The sequence below is a fragment of the Vombatus ursinus genome, unplaced genomic scaffold (genome assembly GCF_900497805.2).
Source record: "Vombatus ursinus unplaced genomic scaffold, bare-nosed wombat genome assembly UNPS02014804.1, whole genome shotgun sequence".
NCBI lineage: Eukaryota > Metazoa > Chordata > Mammalia > Diprotodontia > Vombatidae > Vombatus > Vombatus ursinus.
The window spans coordinates 432530-454367 of NW_020954582.1; the positions used below are offsets into that span (position 1 = coordinate 432530).

The 21838-nt window shown below is 42.3% G+C and overlaps 1 protein-coding gene across 17 annotated transcripts in view; it reads right to left on the minus strand.

The window, feature by feature from the left end:
• Positions 1-1251: 1251 nt before the first annotated feature.
• DNAJB4 (DnaJ heat shock protein family (Hsp40) member B4) overlaps positions 1252-21838 on the minus strand; it is a 39271-nt gene continuing 18684 nt past the window's right edge. For 11 of the 17 annotated variants that reach the window (XM_027874076.1, XM_027874081.1, XM_027874080.1 and 8 more), the window contains 3 exons: positions 13442-13683; positions 6226-6794; positions 1252-4593 (listed from right to left, as the gene is read on the minus strand). In XM_027874076.1, the coding sequence (XP_027729877.1) occupies positions 4360-4593; positions 6226-6794; positions 13442-13652 (1014 nt within the window). In that variant the 5' untranslated portion in view covers positions 13653-13683 and the 3' untranslated portion in view covers positions 1252-4359. The remainder of the gene's footprint in view (positions 4594-6225; positions 6795-13441; positions 13684-21838) is intronic. The other 6 variants (XM_027874089.1, XM_027874088.1, XM_027874087.1 and 3 more) reach the window with 1 other exon arrangement.

The window sequence follows — 21838 nt, forward strand, 5'->3', positions numbered from 1 at the left end:
GCTCTGCACGTTCCTGGCCCAGGTTGGGTTCTGTTGGCTTGTGTAAGGTTGAGCTTCCACAGGCTGCTGCTGGGATGTCCTGTAGGGTCAGAGGGGCTGAATCGCTTGACTTCTCCCCACTTTGGTCTTGGCTTTCTGCCCTGGATTACTTCATTACAGGCTTATTCTCAGAGCTCAAGGTTAGCAATGAGTCTCCACTCTGCTCTTGGGCTCAGAACCATGGACCTCAGTGTTTGGAACCTGTTCCTGTACACAGCCAGGGTCTCTACATTCACGACTGGTCCTCTTGGCCCTGGATCTGTGCCCAGGCATGGGGTGGGGGGTGTACCTGCTCTGCTCCCAACACTGGTTCAGGGGTCTCCCTAGGATCTCTTTCTGCCCTGGCCCCCACGGTATTCAGTCTTAGCCCCCTTACCCTAGAATGATCCCCACTGTTGTACCGTCTCTGCCACACTGTGCTCCTGGCCAGCCCTCACCCCACTGTCTGCAGACCTCTCTGTCTTCCTAGGCTGCCCTGGGATGGAAAAAAAGGCTTACTGTGACTTTTTCCTGGCTTTCCCCATCAGAATTCGGTTTGGCACGTTTATGGATTATTGTGGAGAACGTATGTTGGGTGAGTTGGGAAAAAATGCTCTCACTCCACCATCTTGACTCTGCCTCCTAGATGTTCCTTTAACATTCTTTATGAGATTGACTTGCCTCTGCAATGCACGTAAAAAAGTTTTTTGAAATTTGGCAAATTGGAAGTAACAGAAACAAACTTATTATGGCTGAGTGCCTCAAAGGGCATCGTATTTACAAGGGGAAAAAATCTAATCCATCCCTATGAGATCCACTCTGAAATCCTCAAATTTTACAGGAGCTTTTTGAAATAACCACGTATACAATGTTCAGAATGGCTTTATAAGGATGTTGCTGCTTAGCAAATGTCATCATCATCATCAATAAAAGCCACTATCACACATTTAGGGAGAACGTTCATTTACACAGCTCTTCCCTCACAACAATCTCCAAATAGTTGGTCATTCTAGAGATGAGGCAACTGAGGCCAGATAAAAGAGCGACTAACTCAGTATCACACAGTGACTGACGCAGAACAGGACTCCGTGACCAGGGCTCTTTCCCCCCAGACTGCAATGCCCAAATTCAAAATGTTTACCAAGATCTTTTTTTCCCCATTTCCTAACAAAAGATGATGAGCCTCAGTAGCCCCTTGGTGATTCATGGTAGAAAAATCAGTTCACTAGGTTATCTCATTTTATTCAGCTTTATTATTGTTCCACGAACAGTCTCTCGGTTATAGTTTTAACTTAGGAATCATCTCATTTAAAGTCTGTACATATTCTCTGAGTTCTTTGATAAAACTATTATAGAACTCTAATAAATAAGCATACTATATGAAATAAACATATTCTTTTAAATGTATCAACTTTGTGGCTCCTTTAATAAGCAACAGTGTTATTACTGAAAAGCCACAAAATTAATCAGTTAAATTCTCATATGCTACTTGTCTGTTGCTAATTAATCATGTCTTACCGGTAGTGCCTAGATTTGGAGTCAGGAAAACCTGAGTTCAAATCCCACCTCAGACATTGAGTTGCTGTGTTAATCTCGCTAAGCCTCAGAGAACTCTCTAAGATAAAGACTGTTGGGAACCCAACTCAACAAAAGCACAAATACATGACATAAAGAGGTAGCACTATTTTCTGAAAAGAAAATTGAGCCCACTTTGGTCTTGCAATACATACTATAGAAGTTTTCTAATTAGCATAATTTGCACTACAGAGTTTACACAGTTTTTAATAAAATCTCAAAATGCATTTTAAATGAACATGCATGGCCTTTATAGTGAGATATTAATGGACCATAGGGTAAGTAGTTATTAAACTATTGCAAATAACAATAAAATTGACATTTATTTTACTCTAATCTTTGCTTCAATAATTATAGCTAATGTGCAATGACAGTCAAAATTATATTTAAATCTATAAAACTTAAGTTTCCCAGATAAAGTATGACACAATTTGAAATTAGCAAGACACATACTTAGTGTTACATCTGAGGTTACTATACCTCAGAGAAGCTTTTTGCTGCTAAATTTAATGGGTATTTCAATTTTGAAGTATTATATTCAGTGAGGAAGTTATAATCCTTTGGTTATAAAGATCTACATCAGTAACTGTAAACAATTTACTAATGACATAAGTACAACTCCATTTTCTTATTACATTTCCTTCATCCACAGTTAAGGCAATTCTCTCTTACAAATAAATCACTGAAAACAAGCTCTGATCCTTGTACCCAAAAAAGGCTATACGTCTATGGCCATGCCTCGGTGAAAGTCTGCAAACACCTCGTTTGTTCTGTACCCCTAACCTCGTAGAGCATTTTCTGAAGCTTCACAAAGTGTTTTCTTCATAACTGTGCTAGCATGTATGGTCCCTTAGTATTCATCCTAGAAACGGGAAGGTCTAATGCACTAAAGAGTACTACTTTTCTGATTGGGGTAGAAAATCCGACTTCGTCTCTACATTCATTCCCTAATAAATATTTGTTCAGCATCGACTTTATGAACTTCCTCATGTCAAAATATCAGTAAGTCCCCTATAAATCTTGATTCTGGGATCTGAAGCCATGTAGGAAATGGACATGGTAGACTTTTGCCTTTTTTCAGTCCACATAGCTTCAATGACCGTAAAGCAATAATTTTATTTTTATCCCATGACTGTCTTACCCTCTCCAAAAACAAGCGAGCTTATTTTATCTATTTTGAAGAGTTCCTATATCCTATATCATCATTCAATTTTAAAAAGGCATGGTAAGAATTAAATGTAATATTGACACAAAAGATATTAACTGGATCAAATGGTTGAAATGTGGTGATGGTGGTGTTATCCAGGAAGAAGGGGAAGGTAAAGAAGAGGAAAACGGAAATAGAATGGTGCTACCACGCCTCCATGCAATGTTTCTGTGGCTTCTGAGAAGGCTCCTAACTTCAGTCTGAGAAACATGGCCATAGAAGAATCTTTTATGAATGAGGAAATGGAATGATAAGCAGGAATAATTTAATTCATTGCTATTTTATGAGTTTTTGATTTTATAACAAAAGTATAAGCTTACTGAAGATCTCATTTGTGAAATGCAAATTTCATTACTATGATTTTTCAATTGTGATAGGGTTCTGTATACTTGACATAACTAAAGTCTAACAAAGTACTATAAATATGACATGCAGAATAAATCTAGACCCAGGGATCAGAAAATTTTACTGAACACACTGTTTCAAAAGATCATTTTCACTATGGTAACAAAAGCAAAGAAAGTTAAAAATAAGTTTACAATTTTTAAATTAAAAACATGAGAAATACAATACTGTACATATGGAAACAAAATATTTTACATGCATACACATATTATATAGTAGCAACATTACTACAAGCAGCAGTTACTGTTTTTCCCTGTATTTTGGTTGTAACACTATACTAGTGATTATTGGTTCCTTTCCAGGAACTACTTAAATTGACTCATAAAGCCTATGATTGTATACACTATGAGAATATGATGACAGAGCTGAAAAACGGACTCAACAAGAGCCTTGAAGAGCACATCCATTTTAAAATAGATCACTGATGCCAGTGCTTGCTGAGTCTCTAATTTCATAAGCCCAGCATATATGTTGACAGGCATGTATATAAGTACATACATGCCTATGCATATGTATTCTACTTTCACAGATAAAAATCACACATGTGACATTTTAAAGGAGCCTGATATTTTGAAAATACCCAGTAGTTCAGGCAACTAGGATTTCCACAGGTGAAAAAATAACTTGACATAAATTCACATTTTGAAAATCAAAGTAATGAAATCTATCTACCAGGCAATTTCTCTATCAGGGTACCAGCCCTATAGCACTACTATAGAAGCAGATTTAAACCTAATTTCTCTATTTTTAAATAGCCTCTTTAAAATGTCCTGAAGATGCATAGTACATGTCATTTCATCTATGAATTCTGCTCTCCAGTATAAATGGCAGCATCTATTGATGATGTAGATATATGAGAAATAAAGTACTTTCGTAATCAAGTACTTTATTAGCAATACATACACTAGCTTCACAAAACAACTAAATTTTACACATATGCAAAATTGTGAATGAAATTTCTGGTTAAGAAGAAAATAAAATACAGAAGTGGTTTTCTTCTCCATATTTAACTGCAAGTTCCCTCTTGCCCTTTATTTGACCCTCTCTATTCAAGCATATCACTGAACCCTCAAGGCATTCACCCCACTTTGTCTATGGTATGTCTATTCAGTGCCTTGCCAAAACCCTGGTAACCAGGTGAGTGCGCCCTCCTCCTAGGAGGTCGGAAGATGCTTCCGAAGGACTTCTTTGGATGCTGAAGACAGGGTGTCAGGGAAGTTCACCTCGAACTCTATGAGCAGGTCGCCCCGCTGGTCAGGGTTTTTTGGAAAGGGCAGTCCATAGCCTATGATTCTTCTCCTCATTCCAGGCTTCACAACTTCATTTATTGACATCGGGATGGTTCTTCCCTCAATTGTGGGGACGTTGATGGAGCAGCCACACAAGGCCTAGAAGATCAAGAACAAAGTAGAAGCTTGTCACATTATCTTTTAAAAGCTTAGCGCAAAAAAAAAAATCAGATGCAAAAAGATGACATCAATTATAACTAAGGCAAATCTTGTAACCACAACTGTCAGAGACCATCCAACTTTTTATTCCAAACTCCCATCGAGGACAGGGGCCAATGTACTGTTCATCGGCCTATCCTTAGACTTTAGTAGCACGCTTTGCCTGCTGCCAGTGCTGAATACAATTTTGTTCAACTGAGGTCCATCGACAAAAAAGAGGGGAGTGGGGGAGTCTTGCCTCCACGTTGCCCTGGGATCAGGGGGACAAACTACTCAAGAAGTGGGAAAGGAGAGAACTGAGAACTGCTGGATTGGCAAGGAAGGTCACACTGATCCAACGTACGCATATCCTCTCCTTTTTGGCATTACATTTAGCAGTATAGGAAACAATGCCTTAGAAAGAAGGCCGTGCCTATTATAAGCTATGTATTTCCCTTTCTACTGCATTCACATAACGCTTCAATTCAAAACGAACATTTTAGGATACTGTTTGGCAGTGTAGGAAACGATGCCTTAGAAAGAAGGCCGTGACTATTATAAGCTACGTATTTCCCTTTCTACTGCATTCACATAATGCTTCAATTCAAAACGAACATTTTAGGATACTGTTTTTTTCCATTTTTTCATCTAGACTGTAGAGATCAAATGCACAGTCTTCGTGGCAGAATGTCACCCATGCACTCTGACGAGACCCTGACCCATAGGCTTGATCCAGTCAATGAATCGATCACTATGGGCACCATCCTTAAGTGTGGCAGGGGAATGCTGAACTGGGCATGGAACTGCTTAGGTGGCGGACACTGGGTAAACGATCGCCCGCCGGGTGACGCTGGCCAAAGGGCGAGGAAAGACGCACAGGGACAGAAGTCCATCAGAGCGCATCATCAGCTTGCACATGTAACAGACATTTTCTAGATGTTTATGACCAGAAAAGGAGGTGGGTCAGTTGTGTGATGCAAAGGAAAATGCACAAACTGAACCCAAGGGAGGCAGGGACCTCCCTCAGTCACCCGGTGGGTGGCCAAGAGCCAGGATTCCGGTTAAAATCCAGTGCCTTCTCCACCACGCACGCGGCACCTCTCGGGATCTCTCTGGGAATACTCAAAAAGCCTTTGGCAGCTGAATGAGGGGGCTCAGTGGAAGGCACAACCACGCCAAGGAAACCACGGATTTGTGGAAGGATTGTCGTTAGGGTTTCATACACAAGGTCCACAGTTTTAATTTACAAAACAGATAAAAGTTATTCCTTTAAACAGTAGGTTACAAACCATCATTAACATATACTACAATGAACACACAGCACTGGAAGCTTCCATTACCGAGATAACTAACCCTCACGTTTGTACAGGGATTAAAAGTCATTCCAAGGCCACTGAGCCCACTCCCACTGACAAGTGGCAGAGCTGGGGGCCCACTGACATGCACCGACGTGTCCCACGCTCACCCCACTTCTGTGGCAATCCCAACAGCGCAGCTGGGCACTCAGAGCTCCTTAGGGTCAGGAGGTGTTTTCCACACCCATTTCCTAGATGCTCACAGCACAAACTGAGTCAGATCCTGTTTATCACTTACCTCCCGCAAACTGATTCGGACAGGATAGAGAATATTTGATCCATCCCTCTTAAATTGCGTATGCTCTTTATCTTTAATGACAAAAACAATATCTGCTGGAATACTATTGGGCATTTCATCTCCTTCCCTTGGAAAAGTGATTTTTGTTCCTTCTTTCCATCCTTTTTTTATCTCAATGGTGAGAATTTTGTCTTCTGTTCGAACACTTCTCCCATCAGGGTTCAGCCTTTTTCGGGAAATCTTCATCCGTTTGGTACAACCACTATAGATTTCTTCAAGAGAGACTTTAAGTTCGTGGATAACTGGGGGGTCTTGCCTGGGTCGGGATGAACCCACAGAGTTCCTCTCCCTGGGATACCCGTTCATGCTGAAACCAAAGGCACTGAAAGGATCTCCATCTACTTCCATTTCTTCAGCATCTCTATTATTAGCCATTCTTCTACCAAAGAAGACTTCAAAAGGACTGGAACCACCGAAAAACGCTGCAAACGTGGCATGAGGATCACCATGAAAGGTGTACCGGAAGGTACCTCCTTGTCCATCAGTCCCACCGGCTCCTCCTTTCAAACCTGGATGAGATGAGCAACATGTTAGAAAGACCCGTGCGACGTAAAATACAGATGCCTACTTTACAACCCTAGGCCTGATAACACAGGGTGTGTTTCATCTGTGATTTCTCCAGAGTGAACAGTTAAGTCTAATTCCCTGTTCTAAGGACTGATTTGCCTGGGGACACAACAGGTTAAGTGACTTGGCCATGGTCACCCAGCTTGTCTCAGGGGCAGATGGCGAACCTTATGTCTTCCTGCTCCAAGGTTGGCCTTCTATCTGCCTCTCATAATTAAACATCTAAAAGGTTGTGTCACTTTCGACTCTCGGGTCTAGGGTTGTTGTTCTTTGACAATGTTTTACCATCCTAAAGAGCAGCGTAACACAGTGAAAGAGAAGGAAAACAACAAATGGTGTGACAAACTTCTCATTGCATTGATGTTTCACCCCACAGAGATGACTTCTGACTTGTAACTTTTAAAGAGAGAAGTCAATAGTCTTTCTATAAGCAAATTAATATTCAGAAACCAGGTCTTTACTTGAGCCAGGAATTTCAAGCCACAGGCGCTTGTACACATTAGACTCTAAGTTCCTCGAGGGCAGGGACTTTCTTTTGCCTCTTTTGTTTCCCCAGCACTTAGCACAGTGTCTGGCACACAGTAGGTACTTAATAAATGCTTACTGACTGGCACTAACACTAAAACAGGAAATTTTTACCAGGAGCTGTTAAAAAAAAATACCCTAAAATCTCACTTTCCTAGTAAAGAATAAAAAGAGAAGACTTTTCAGGTATGGAAAGGGTAGAAATCTAATCATGAAGGCCCTCAATGGAAAATATCATTTTTCGAAATATCACAGTTTAATCTAAGCCTGCCACTTCAATCAAACAGAGCCCTACTGAAAGAGAGATATCCAAGAGTCTCTGGGAACACATGGTTGTTGGGTCAGCTGCGGCTGCCGCTCCCTGACTCCTCAGGGCACTGCCACTGTCCCCACATCACTAAGAGGCCATGATTAGAGACAGAATATACACAAAGCTGAAAAGCTAGAAAATCACAGGATCTCTGAGGAGTCTAAGAGAGTCAAGGGTTTTGTCATTCGACTCTGCATTGGTTAAACTTCTGGAGGGGCCTCAAATATTCCCCATCAAAAAAATCATACAGAATAAAATGTAAAAGACTAAAAAAACTGAGGAAATTTTAACAGACTATGATAAGGACAGGGCTGAAAGCTCCAAGAGGCTAAATATCCTGCTAAATCCCACCTACAAAAATGTAATTCTTTGCTTCAGATTATAGAAGAAATCACAACAATCACAACAAAAGATGCATAATCATTCCAACAAGTAAAAATTTCACTGGGAAAACCCAGCTCTCCCCTCCAAGAGGCACCCCTCCCCATGCTTTGTCCTCCATCCGAATGTCTTCTCCCCATCATCTAAGGCTTGACCTTCCCCTCTGCAGGAGAGTGGACATCTTTTCCTGACACCTCTTTCACTTGCAGAGGCCAAGTTAAGACAACAACTCCATCAATCAAAGGATAGAGTCTAATGAGAAAACGTTCATTTGGATATCTTCCCACTAGCCAAGAGCCAGAGGCCCTTCACTACCAAAGCCAACACCTTTCACTGACACCCAGAAACCCACATACCCATCTAGCCCAAGGATTCTGAAGCTGGGATCCATCAACTTCAAAAATTTTGTTAATTCTATTTTCATATAATTGGTCTTCTTTGTACACCTCTGTATTTTATTTTCTGTCTTTAAAAACATGATTTCAAGAAGGGCTTCAACGTCTTCTCCAGACTGCTACCAAATGGGTAAAGAGTTCCTGATCTAGTCCAATACTTTACTAAGGAATGAGCCCCCCACCATGGTATCCCTAAGAAGTGGCCATCCCCTCCCTCCACCTCTCACTCCACCCCAAAGGCTCAGACACACACGTACATATACATGCACACACGCACACATGTGCGCACACACTTGAAAACATTTGGTGACAAGGACTTCTTAGCTCTTGGGACAACTCTAAATGTGAAGGAAGTTTTCTTTTATCCTGAGTTGCAATCCCTCTCCCTCCAACTCCTGTCCATTGAGTCCAGTTCTATTTTTAATCGGAGTCCGATCTTGAATCATGTCCCTCTCTCTGCCATGCAGAAATACTGTGAAGGACCCATGTACCACAGCTCATTACCTCTCACTGAGGTGGCCGTTCATGCTGAAAACAAAGGCACTAGGAGGATCTCCATCTACTTCCATTTCTCTAGCATCTCTACTGAAAAAGGAACACCAAGAAGACCTGGACATTGTGGCCTGTCCTTCATGCCAGCTCTTCCTGATCCAGATGAAACCCGAAGCACTGGCATGGGCAGTGCAAAGAAAGGCCTCCCAGAATGGTCCCCTGGGGTCCTTTGAGCCCTCTGACCCTGGAATTAGCACCTGTTCCATAGGCTGGCATTGGTGATTTTCTTAACAAAAAAAGGACGTCATCTGTCTCCTTGCAGACAGGCAGGCAGAGGATCCGAGTTTGAATCCTGCCTCTACCACCTGCCACCTGGGGTACCTCAGGGAAATCCCTGAGGCTCTTTGGGTCTCCCTTTCCTCATTCATAAAATGTTGAGGTTTTCTTCGGGCCTTAAATGTATGCTCCCAGGAGAGGGGCGAAGGAGGTAAAGTGCTCCAAGACGTTTTGAGGAGGGAGATGTGACTCTCAGCACAGGGGCATCAGCGAAGCTGCTACTGAAAAGGGAAGGAGCAAGAGGAGCCGGAGAGAACACAACTCAGGTGTGGCCTGCACAGCTAAGAGCCAGCATGAATGGATGGAGGAGAACAAGGTAAAAGGTTAGAGGCCAGACTTGGGAATTTGTATTGAGGCCTCGAGACAATCAAGCTCCAAGGAACGGTCTAAACTAGCAAAGGAACCGTGGCAACTCTACGAAGGTAAAGTCCGAGAGATCAGGAATGCTTCAAGGCCCATGAGAGCTGGCTGGCCTGCGTCTGGGGGTAGACAGGGACAGATGGAGAGGAGAGCTAGAAATGGAAGGGCAATGCAAAGGCGTGGAGGTCACAGACGGTAGGCTGTGTATCAGGCAGGAAATTAGAATGTAGGGACTACAACAAAGGAAAAAACAATCGAAAGGCATGACAGCACTAGATGATGACAGGCGTTAGTGACCCCAAATCAGGAGTTTGTATCTTCCTTGAGAGTCAGTCAGAAGTCAGGGTGGCGGCCATTTGGGAAGCTGTGTGGAGGACGCACTTGAAGGGAAACGTCCAGGTGAGAGGTGCTGAGGAGATGGAGGAGAGGGAAGTCAGGGCTGAGGGACGGTGACGGACAAGTTCAAGATGATGCCAAGGCTACAGACCTGGGCTGCTCAAAAAGAGTCTGGTGCCCTCCACAGGAAGAGGGAACTAGGGTGAGTCCTGCTAGAGACATGTGTTGGAGACACTAGGGCTGAAGGGAGACAGGTAAGCAGTTAAGAATATGAAAGCAGTGAACCTAACACTGATTTCCTAGATTAGTTTTGAAGGAAAGAGCTAGGACAGCCTGAGGGAATGAAAGGGTTAAGCCAAGATTTTTTTGGATTTTTGTTGGGGGAGGGAGGAAAAAAGTGAAGACTTGGTTAAGATTGTAAGCAATGGAAAGGAATCAGAGGATAAAGGATGGAGGAAATGGAAGCAAACCTGATAGAGAAAAATCTCAATTTACCAAAAGGATAAATTGAGGAGGGGGATGATTAGTTTCTTTGAAATAGCAAGCTCTCTTTGGGAATCTAAAATTATTTGATTTGCATATAACTTTACTGCAATAGATTCATTTGGCAAAATAAGGGAAAGATACATTAATATGTAGAAAAGAAGGAAGTAGAAAAGATTAGCACACCTGAGCAAACGGCAGATAATGCCGATTTTACTATTTAGTATCTATACAGCATTCAGCAAACCATAAAAAAGTAAGATTTTATTTTACAAATAAAACCATCTTACATAAAATATGAATAAAAAAATACAAAAGACACTAAAATTCTTCTGTGAAGTTTTCTATAGATGATTTCTGATCATTTGTCTATCTTTAGAACTATGAGGAAGAACCCTACGTTTCCTTCTCAGGATATATCATTCTTTTTCAAAGGCCTCATTTTAAAGTTGAATGATTCTATGATCCTTTTTTATTGTATACAATTTTAATTGTACTGTTGTTAAATCCTCCATTTTTCTCTAAGGGTCAGAATTCTTAACACATCCTAGATTTCCACAAGGTTCTTTTTGGAACATGCATCCATTACATGTAGTGAGACAAAAAGGCAAAACCAACACAGCGACTGGCATTTCACCATGAGGTGCAGCTTGGTAGTTGTGGTTTGTTTTTGTTTTTTGTTTTTTTAAAGTCTCTCACTGGTCCCTCCTTTTTAACACAATGTTTGTCCTCCTTAATCCGAGCACCTTAAGTAGAGGCTCCAAACCTGAAGCTCATTCCCAAAGCGAGCTCTGGCACACAACGCTGGGGGCCATGTAGGGCTGCGATTACGGGAATATGAATTCGGATGATGGGTAGACACAGAGACAGAACAATGAGGTCTTTAACGGTAGGCATAGGGACCAGGCTCCGATTTCATTGGTATAAGGAGCTCACAGATGAGGAAACACTCCTTCCAATGTGGGCGGCATGTCTGTGAAAGACAGTCTTGGGGGACTGAGAGTTTAGGCAGCTTGCCTAGGGTCTTGGAGGCGGTATGTAGCAGAGGACTTGACTGAGGTCTTTGGCCCACCATCCCGTGAACTGTTAAGCCAAGGCAAAGGTACAGTTTGTTTATATAAGGTTTATGATAAGGTTAAATGTTCTTCAGGCCTTTCTTTGTATCTTCAGTGTTAAAGACATAGTGCCTAGTACATAGGAGGCACTTAATAAAAGCACACTGACTGACTGTGGCTTATTTATTGTGGCAAAACTTGGGCAATCATTGAAATTTAGGCAAATTTATTAGACACCCCCCCCAAAACAACTTTTTGTTTGCCATAAGGATATATTCTATCATTCCAGCCGTCCTGATGAATATCTGGCCGCTGGACCCAGATGGCTCTAGAGGAGAAAGTGAGGCTGGTGACCTTGCACAGCCCTCCCTCACTCAAACCAAAGTCAATTACAAGTCATGTCACCGCCCTGATGTCATGGTCCTATTCGAGAACGAAGGACAAACACAACAACAATTTTATCATTAGATTGCTCAAACTCTCTTATATGACAAATGACTTTTTTTAAAAAGTAGTATCTTTTGGTAGCATTGAACTGCCTAATATTTATGCCTTTTCCAATATTTTCTTTGCAAGAATCTGGCAGGAGCTATCTATGCAAAAAATAACCAGTTGAAAAGTATAATATTCCATCAAGTTGGTTATTTACATTTTAGAGATTAGAAAAAACTGCAGTTACTTGGCAAAATTAAACTGAGATAACTTCTATCAGAGCATAGCACAAGTACTATCTACAGGGACAAGCTCAGTAAGTGATGCTCCTGTGGTCCAGGGGAAACCCCACAGCTCCCTTATGGCTGCCACGATGAAAACAAAGATGACCCCAATTAATGACTTAGTACTGATCCACAGACATTATGAAAAATCTATTAATAACAGACCCCTGCCCTCTTTCCCTTCACAGTTCACAAGAGAGCCTTCTCAAAGTTTCCTCTTCAAAATTAGGAAGAGATGAAGGGTAACTTTGAAAACAAATTCTAAATTGACAAAATGATGAGATGGATTTTGCCCCTAGATTGTCTCTGGCCAGTATCTAATCTCTTAATATATGTAAAAACATGGAGGTGGGGGAGGGGAAGAAAAGCATGCTTTTGGCTCAGTATTAAAATTTTGAACAATTTTGTCTGAAATGTTCAGGTCTCTTCCAGCTCTGAGATTCCATGACTAAGTCAAACAAGGCTCTAACCTGGTAGCCATTTTAGGGTAAAAAATTACATTTCAGGGGCCTCCTTTTCTTGGCACATGCTTACTGTTTACAATTAAGCTAAAAACTTGTTCTGGTATTTTATGACATCAGGCAAATTCTTTCCTTTCCAGGCACAAAGCCAAAAACAAGCTAGAAACTAGATGCCTGGGCTCCCACTTCTGGGGGCTGTCCCGTCCTCTTCAGTCTCCTCTAGAGTTCCTGTATCTATGGGGATTAATCTTCTGCTTTTTAAAATTAAAAATAAAATACATACAAATCCCTCTAATTTTCATTATCAAACAAGACCCAAAAGAACAAAAGGCTATTTATTCATATCTCAAATAAATAAAACAAATTCCAAAAGAGGTTGGGCATAACTTCTGAAACTCAGTGCCCAGAATGGTTTTAAGCTTCTTTTCAAAAACTGAGCCTAAGCCAAATCATGGAAAGTGTGCAGTGTGAAAATGTGTTCAAACAGCAAATTATGCAAATACAGTCGAATCACTGCTATTCTCATTCTCACCATACACAATTCAAACAAACAATAAACCAGGACAAAATCCGGTTATTTTCTCCCCTATGTACACATGTGAGAGCCCTAGTGAACTAGGAGACGGAGAGCGGGAGGGAGACAGACAGAGACACACAGACACACACAGACACAGACACACACACACACAGACACACACACACACACACACACACACTCTCTCTCTCACACAACACTTACCCTCCTCCCCAAACTGATCATAGATTTCTTTCTTTTTAGGATCGCTCAGAACCTCATAGGCTTCGGCCACCTCTTTAAATCTCTCCTCTGCCTGAGGGGATTTGTTCTTGTCCGGATGAAATCGGAGGGCTTGTTTTCGGTAAGCTTTCTTAACTTCTTCATCAGAAGCTCCTTTTTCAATCCCCAAAATGGAATAATAGTCTTTCCCCATTCCGAATGTCTTGAAATGAATTTAGATTTCCCTTTATGTAAGAAGAAATATACAGCTGTATCTCTGGTCTCAGCGAGAGACGGACCCTAAGAAAAACAAACCTCTCTGGGCATTGGAAAGCTGCGGCGGGAGCCCAGGGCCAGCTCCTTCAGTAGCACAAGAAGTGAGCTGCCTCCTCCCTGCCTCCCTCCCTCCCTCTGCTCATTTAGAGCCAAACAGAGACAGCCTCTCTCCTGGTCCTCCCGTTTTATACTACGCCTCTCTGCACCTTCTAGAATAGCAAACGCTACAGCACGTCACTTCCCAGGCTGCCTCTGGCCAAAGTACGGAGCTGTTTTCCTCTCCTTCCTAATTAACTATTCACCTTCCTTCTCGCTTTACTACGTGTTTCTCTCTTTCTCAGAGGCCCAAATGCTTGGGGAAACAACATGCCAACAGCCTGATTATTCTCTATCTGTTCCAGATCAGAAACATTGTATCATAAGACAGTCATTAAGAATCCTACAGAAAACAAGATCAAAGAGTGCTGCCTCCGAACACTCTTCAGAAAAGCACCTAAATTTCAAGTTAGCTTTTAAAGAATTTAATCTTTAACCCAAGCTTATTTGGTTTACACTTTCTCCTATTTTTATTTTAAGATAGCACCAGGTTCTACAAACCTAACAAATTATTTTCTAATTTGCCTTTTAAAAATGGCAAGCTAACAAAGGTGAAGGAAAATAACCCAGAATAAATGCCAAAAGTCACCATCGGTTCTTGCAAATTCAGAAGATACTTCAACACTAATGCCAGGTTAGCTACTCTGCTTTGTAACACGTGAAGTCACACAAGAGGATCCGTCTATCTAATCAAACAAATGTTTGGTTCTTAAAGTGGAACACTAGAATTCTGTCACTTCAAACAAGGCAATCCCGAGTCATGAGATGACTATACAGTTTTCAGCTGAAAACCTCTTGACTCTTTGAAATGCTGGCAGAAAATCACCTATCAGGTTACTGTCCTAATGCTCGTTACAGGATCCTAGGAGCTGAGCTCTAAAACTGGAAAGAACCCGAAAGGTCGTCTGGTTCCGCCTCCTTGTTTCACATGGACGGAAACTGAGGCCAAAAGAGGGGAAGGCAGGCAGCCTTTAACCTCAACCTTAGTGCCTTTACTAATACAGACAGAACAGTGAGGAGAAATATTGGCAGTACATATCACACCATGTCCTGTTGTAATCTGGGGTCTTTCAAAGACAGTCACTCTCATTTGGAGAGGGCTTCAGGAGGGAAATACCAAAATGCCAGAGTGTATCCTACCATGTCGGGCTGGGATTCCAGCAGATCTGGGTTTGAATGCCACCTCAGACAACTGCCCTCAGTGGGAACTGAAAAAGACTGCCTCTAACTACTCTGGGCCTCCATCTCCTCATCTGTGGAAATGAGGGGGCTCTTGTCCCTTCCAGCTCTAAATCTCTGACCCCGTGGGGGGTCATGGGAGGTCGTGAGGAGCCAACCCTCTTGGAGGTTCCTCATCTCTACCTCCTTTGGCATCCGTGGCCCCTGGTTTTTCAAAATCTTCTCCCTCAGAGATTAAAGAAAAAATTAAACATTTTAAAAACTGCCCTAAAGACCTAAATAAAAGAACTCATGGATATTACGGGAAAAGTCGTGAAGGTGGAGTTGGGAGCCCGGGGTTCAACTCTCCCATCAGACACTCCCTGGCTGTGTGTCCATCAGCAAGTCACCATATCTCTGTAAAATGGCAGTGCTACCAGCTGCAATGCATCCCCCAGAACCTGTGGGGCAAGCTCGTGACGCACCTTAAAGCACTGGACAAAGGTGACCCCGTTTTTCTTTGCTGTCTTTCGATTCTCACCTCAGAGGCCAAAGAGCTGAGGCCAGAGGTGCACATGGGGAGGCTCCAAGGTTTAGTGTTCTTTAATCACTTAACAATGGCATTGAACCTTTGGGAACAGCCTGATCTCGTATTAGGGGAAAAGCACAACCCTGTGAGGCCACCTTCTCACTTCAATTATTCTAAAATGCCCAACGCCAAGAATTCGAGGACAGGAACAAACACCCGAAGCAACGGGCATGAATCCAAGAAAGTGACCCAAGAGTGAGAATGTATTTTCTAGGAAAAACACTGAGTTTCTTTAAAAATTACATCAAGGGATGTTGAACATCAGAGCCCATGATGAAAAATGTCCAAAGCGTTTCTGGTGGGTGGCACTGAGGAAAATGCAAATTATCACCAGACCAAATCGTTTTCTAGTGGCCATAAATATTATCAGGGTTATGCTATGTTCAGTGAAGGGTTTAAGATTTGTTTTCGACACACTAATGGAAATACAATCATACAATCAGCTGTACAAACCAAGATGTACCAGTGGTCTAGACCAAAGTAGGCAGGAGAGGATGGAGAAATACAAACCATAAAAGTACTGCACCTGATCCAAGGGGATTCATGGAAACTGCCAGGAAGAAACCTGGCATATAAAGTAGTTCAAGTGGAGTCAAAGCTTTCATTCATCAATTTGCCAAACTGTCCAGCTAGTAGTTATTTTGGTTGGTTAGTTTAAATGGTTGCAACATTTCTTTAAATTACAAAGGTAAATTTCAATTAAATTACATGTCTGGACCAATCAATTTCCTTTCTACAAAGTGCTGATTTTTGTGGTCTGACAAAACTTTACAGCATGTTTTCCATAACTCAGAGACAGACCCAGGACATCTTTATAGAAGTGATGTATTCCAATTTTGTAATTATGCAGAAGGTTAATGAAGTGATTATTTATCAAAGCTCTATTTGCCACTGCAAAATGAGTCATCTGCAAATCATCAAATTAGTCATCTTGCCCCCCTGAGTTTCCTCTTTACTATTTACAATCCCCCAATTCTAGTTCAGGTGGTGTTTGCTTTTTGCATGGACAATTAAAACAGCTTCCTCATCTATTAGGAAAATAAAAGGGGCAGGTAGGGGGCACCATCATGCATAGAGCACTGGCTCTGAAGTCAGGAAAACCTGAGTTCAAATGTGACCTCAGACCCATTACAGCTGTGTGATCCTGGGCAAGCCACTTCACCTCTGTTTCCTCGACTCAGAAAAGATAGAGATAATAAACAGCAACCTTCCTCCCAGGGTTATGAAGATTAAGTGGGATATTTGTAAAGTGCTTAGCATAGTAAATATGATATTAAATGTTTATCATCATCATTACTCCAACCTTATAGGGTTGTTGTGAGGATCAAATGAGACCTAGGCACAGTATCTGGCACACAGCAGGCACTTAATGAATGCTTTTTTCCCTTCCCAATCAGTAACCAGATTAATGTTCCTATTATACACCACTCCACTGTTTAAAAATCTTGAAGCGTCCCAATGGCTGCCAAATAAAAACCCAAAATTCCTTCCCCCAGAAATTCTCAGCCCTCTTCAACCTGGCCATCTATGCCCTTTCCAGTGTTCTTTCCTCCTGCACTTCACCAGTCTCCCAAATACTTCTCATAGTTTCCCACCTCTGGGCCTTTGCTCACATCATTGCCCGTCCCTCGAACTGTTTTTCATCTCAGTATCTACCACCACAACTCCATTCTTGCTTCAAGACCCAGCTCAGGTGATACCTCTCCCTGGTTATTTCACACCTCTTACTGACATATATTTTGTCAACAATTATGGGTCTTATTTCTCCCATTAGAGCTGAAACTCCTTTAGGGTTGGAGTCAGACCTGATTTATCTTTGCATCTATCTCAATGCTTAGTAAAGTATCTTGCACACAGTAGGTGACAAACATCAAACAGATGAATATTTAACATTTGTATTAGGAAGTTAGCCCTCAAAACAATAGATACGTAAATTACACCAGTGATTTACCCTGAGAATTTCCTTCAGTAATCAACACTGAGAAACCAACAGATATATCTACATATTTTTAAGTCTAAACTATTGTTTGCTTCTTCCCTTCACATTGTTTCAGTTCGTGTGTGTGTGTGTGTGTGTGTGTGTGTGTGTGTTTTTCTTCTGCTCCTGCTCACTTAATTCTGCCTTGGTTTGTTTGTTTTCTCACGGTTCTCTAAATTCTGCACAGTCACCGTTTCTCGTGGCACATTAATATTCACGTCATACAATTTTCGTGGCCATTTAGTCAATGGCCCATTTGGTGGACATGGGACCTTTCTGTCTTTGACCTCCTTGGGCCACACACCCAATAATGAGATCTCTGGATCAAAGCACATGCAGTGCTTCACAAACATCAAAGCATTATGCAAACACTGGCTATTATGTTGTGGAATAATTTCAACTTTCATTTTAAAAGAAGGAAACATCTTACAGGTAGCTATTATTATTACCTCTTAACAGAATTTTGAAAATAACACACTAGGAACAAAAACTACTAAATGCCGATCAATTTCTGGGGATGGAGCTGCAAAAGAGGTTTGGGTTCTTTGGGCTGAATCAAATAATTCAATAGGAATAATATTAGGAATTAGGAATAAATAGAAATTCAATAAGAATAGAAGTAATGTCTCCCTCTAGGGTTTCAAAAATCCAATTTGCAAGTACAGGTTGGGGGAAGCATGGCTGGAGAGAAGTTTTGTCCTAAAAAGATTTGAGGATCTTAGTGACCCGAAACCTCCCTATAGGTCATCAGTGATGGGTCAGCCAAAGAAGCTGACATCTTAGGCTTCACTGACAGAGGCACAAGACGGGGATCTCAAGCATTATGTTCAGTTCTGGGCATTGCCTGCAGTCTAGGGAGGCCTCTGATAAACTGGAGATCACCCCAAATCAGGTGTGTAGCTGGTGAAGAGGCTTGACTCCAGGTCATGTGAGAATTTAAGGAAGAACCAGGAACCTTGGGCTAAGAGTAGGAAAGAAGCTCCAGAGAGAACAAGGGTGGAAGGTGCCTCTTAACAGGCCTATCCAAAAGCAGAAATGGGCTGCCTGGGGAAGGCCCAGAAGCTGAAGGCCCCCTTGCTTGTCAAGGATGTTATGGTGGCGTGAAGCCTGTTCCAAGTCTGAAATCGGCTGATTCCGTGCCTTGCCCAGAGTCTCCCTTTCACTGTGGATTTTATCGTCACATCTTTAATTCAGAAAACTGAGCTACTGCTCACTGTATAAGCAAGTGCTTCACACAGTCCCAATGAAAAGTGAATAATACTAGAGCACCCTGAACTGCGCGCAAACAGTATGGCGGACCATGACGTCACACTCCAGAACTAGTCAGGGGGATTGCCATGCGTGCAAGAGGCTGAGAAAGAAAATTCAGCTTGACATTTCCTGGCACAAAAAAGAGCTCCCTGCTCACAGCTGGTACAAGATGGAACATCCTCACACAACATTTAAGATTGTTGCTAAATCTGCTTTAGATCTACATAAAATGTGGCTCATTCCATTCTGTGCCATTGTACTCATAACCCATAACCAATGGACAAGGCCTACTTACACGGTTATACTACAGAGTTTGTTTTGTCCGACGAGTGTCAAGAAGGAAAATGACAGAGCCCCTGATTAAATACAGGGATGGATCACTGCCAAATACTTATGTCATTTGTTTGAGCTAAAACATAGTTTATTCTGATGGCAACTCGCCAATCAATACTATACAAACACCAGATTGTTAATACTGGAAATAACCTTTTTCCAAATCTTTGTGTGGTCTGATTAATTATTCCATGAGGTTATAAAAGGAAGTTGATGTTACACAGAAAAAACCTGCTTTAATGGCCTGAGTCTAACAAATCTGCATGACTGTAATCACTAACAATGCCCATATCTAACCAGTAAGTATGAACTCATGAATTAATCAAGGTTGTTGTCTGAAGAATGTTCATCATATGGCAGCTGGGCAGAACCACTGCAGAGGGCCTCAGAGAGAAACATGGCCCCTCTTGGCCTTGGTGAGTCTTCTTCACTTGGGAATTGAGGTGGACACAGTATTTCAATGGTTGCCAGGGATGCAATTCCACAGCGCTTTGAGAGGGTAGTGTTAACTATTTTATTATTGTACAAATTCTTCCTGTGAAAAGCATCTTAGTCATTTGTTTCAAAGAAATCTGAGCAAAGATAGGCTGACATTTTCATTTTTATGTTGTGCTTAACACTGCCTCAATCAAACACTTGTTAAGCACTGGCTGCATGCGTGGCACTGTATGCAAAGACAAATGAAATCTTCCCTGCCCCGAGTAAATACAAAACAACAGGCCTTTCTTTGTATCCCCAGGGCGTAGCACATAGGTAGCACTTCTAACAGCTTGTGGACTGACTGATTTCAAGAAAATCAGAGTGCCAGTCAAAGGAGAGGCAGTCACAGGGTGAGGAGGTGGAGGGGAGGAGGTCTTGCCAACTGGCTCCTGGATGGTGCATGTATCTGGAAAAACCAGAGGAGAGGAGGGGGGCAATTCCAGCTATGAGGGGCTTCTGGTGCAAAAGTGTGGAGACAAGATGGTGAGCTGAAGGCGAAGAACAACGAACAGCACAAGCAACAGCTCAGAGGCCAATGTGACTCACATGAAATGAGACAGAAAAGGCAGGGAGGATCCAGACCACCAAGAGGCTTATGTTTCCAGGCTGAGGATTTGGGCTTTTACCAAGGGCACTAAGGAGCCATGGAAGAGTACAGAGTGAAGAGAAGGGGGATATGATCAGTTCTTTTTCAGGAACATCAATTTAGCAAATGTGTGAAATGAGGACGGCAGCAAGGAGAAAGACCAGTCAGTCAACAAGCATTTATTAGGCACCTACTACGTACCAGGCAACGAGAAGGCTCTTTCAGGATTTGGCAACTTGTAGGGGCAAAAGAGAATTAAAACAATCAGGTTAACCCCACGGTAGGATGATGGCACCCTCGAGAGAAAAAGGGAAACAGGAAGGATAGATGGATTTGGGACAAAGAGACAAGAAGCGACACCTGTGGGATATCCACGTGGAATTTTTCAGCCAACTGTTGGTGATTCAGGACTCAAGTTCCCAAGAGAGGAGAAAGCACCCACTGGACATAAGTGAACTCACAGGAGCTGATGGGATCAAGAGGATAGAGAACGAAGGCAGATGAGGACCCAGAGCAGAGCCTTGAGAGGCACCCACAGTTAAGAGGAAGAAGTCTGGAGGAGAGAAGAGGTACTGTAGAAAAACGAAGTATAACGGAAACTATTTTTAAAAATACAATGGCTAGCATTTTATCTAGCTTAATTCTGAGAGGTAGGTGCTAATATGATCTCCACTTACAGATGAGGCATTTAGGGTTAGGGAGACTTGCCCAGGGTCACACAGCTAGTAAATATGTGCCTCGGGATACCCTTTCTAAAGTCCTATAACCATGTTCGTGTTGGCATGACGGTGACTCAGGAGGCACAGTAGATAAGGAAGAGTCCAGAAGCCTCGTTTGAATCCTTCCTCAGACAAGTCACGCTTTCTCTGTGCCTCAGTTTCCTCACCTGTAAAATGGGGATAATAGCTGCCCCTACCTCCCAGGGTTGTTGTAATGATCAGAGTTGCCATGTGCTGGGCAGCACTCTGGAAATGCTACCGAAGTCTCTGCCAGTGGGACACGGGCTCTGAGAGCTCTCCTATGCTGAATGTCTGCTTTCTGAGGACTAATTCCACAAAGGATAGAGAGGTACACAACCAACAAGCTGGTCACATGGAGGTGAAGTCTTTGGCCAAGCAGAGAGACACAAAATGGCCCTCCTCAACCCTGTATGGCCCTTTCTGTTCTGCAGTACTTGAGGGAGCTAAAGATCAATCATTAGGTTGGCAAAAATGAACCACATCAATGTTGAAAATCATAAAACCTGAAGACAGAAGGAGACTGCAGGTAAGTGGGAAGATGGCCCACAGGTTCTCCCTGGAGAAGAAAAAAAGATGAGCTGGCAGGCCTGGCTTTATCACACAGTCAAAGGCCAACCACTCTCATTTCACAGGCTATCTGATCATCTTGATTTCAGGGAGAAGCACTTGCAATCCTTCCCCCAAACACCATAAGACTAATTGAAATCTAGGCACCAGCTGCAGATGATAAAAAGGCATTGTGTATGTTACCTTGAAAGATGTAACTAGAGAAAACAATGGCGACACTCTGATCATAAATATTAGGGAAGGCTTGAAAACTGGCCATTTCACCACAGTCAAGGGAAGAGGTCCAGCACAGCTGCCAGTTCAAAGAGGCATTTGCTACAGATGGGAAGGGTCTCCAAAGACACAC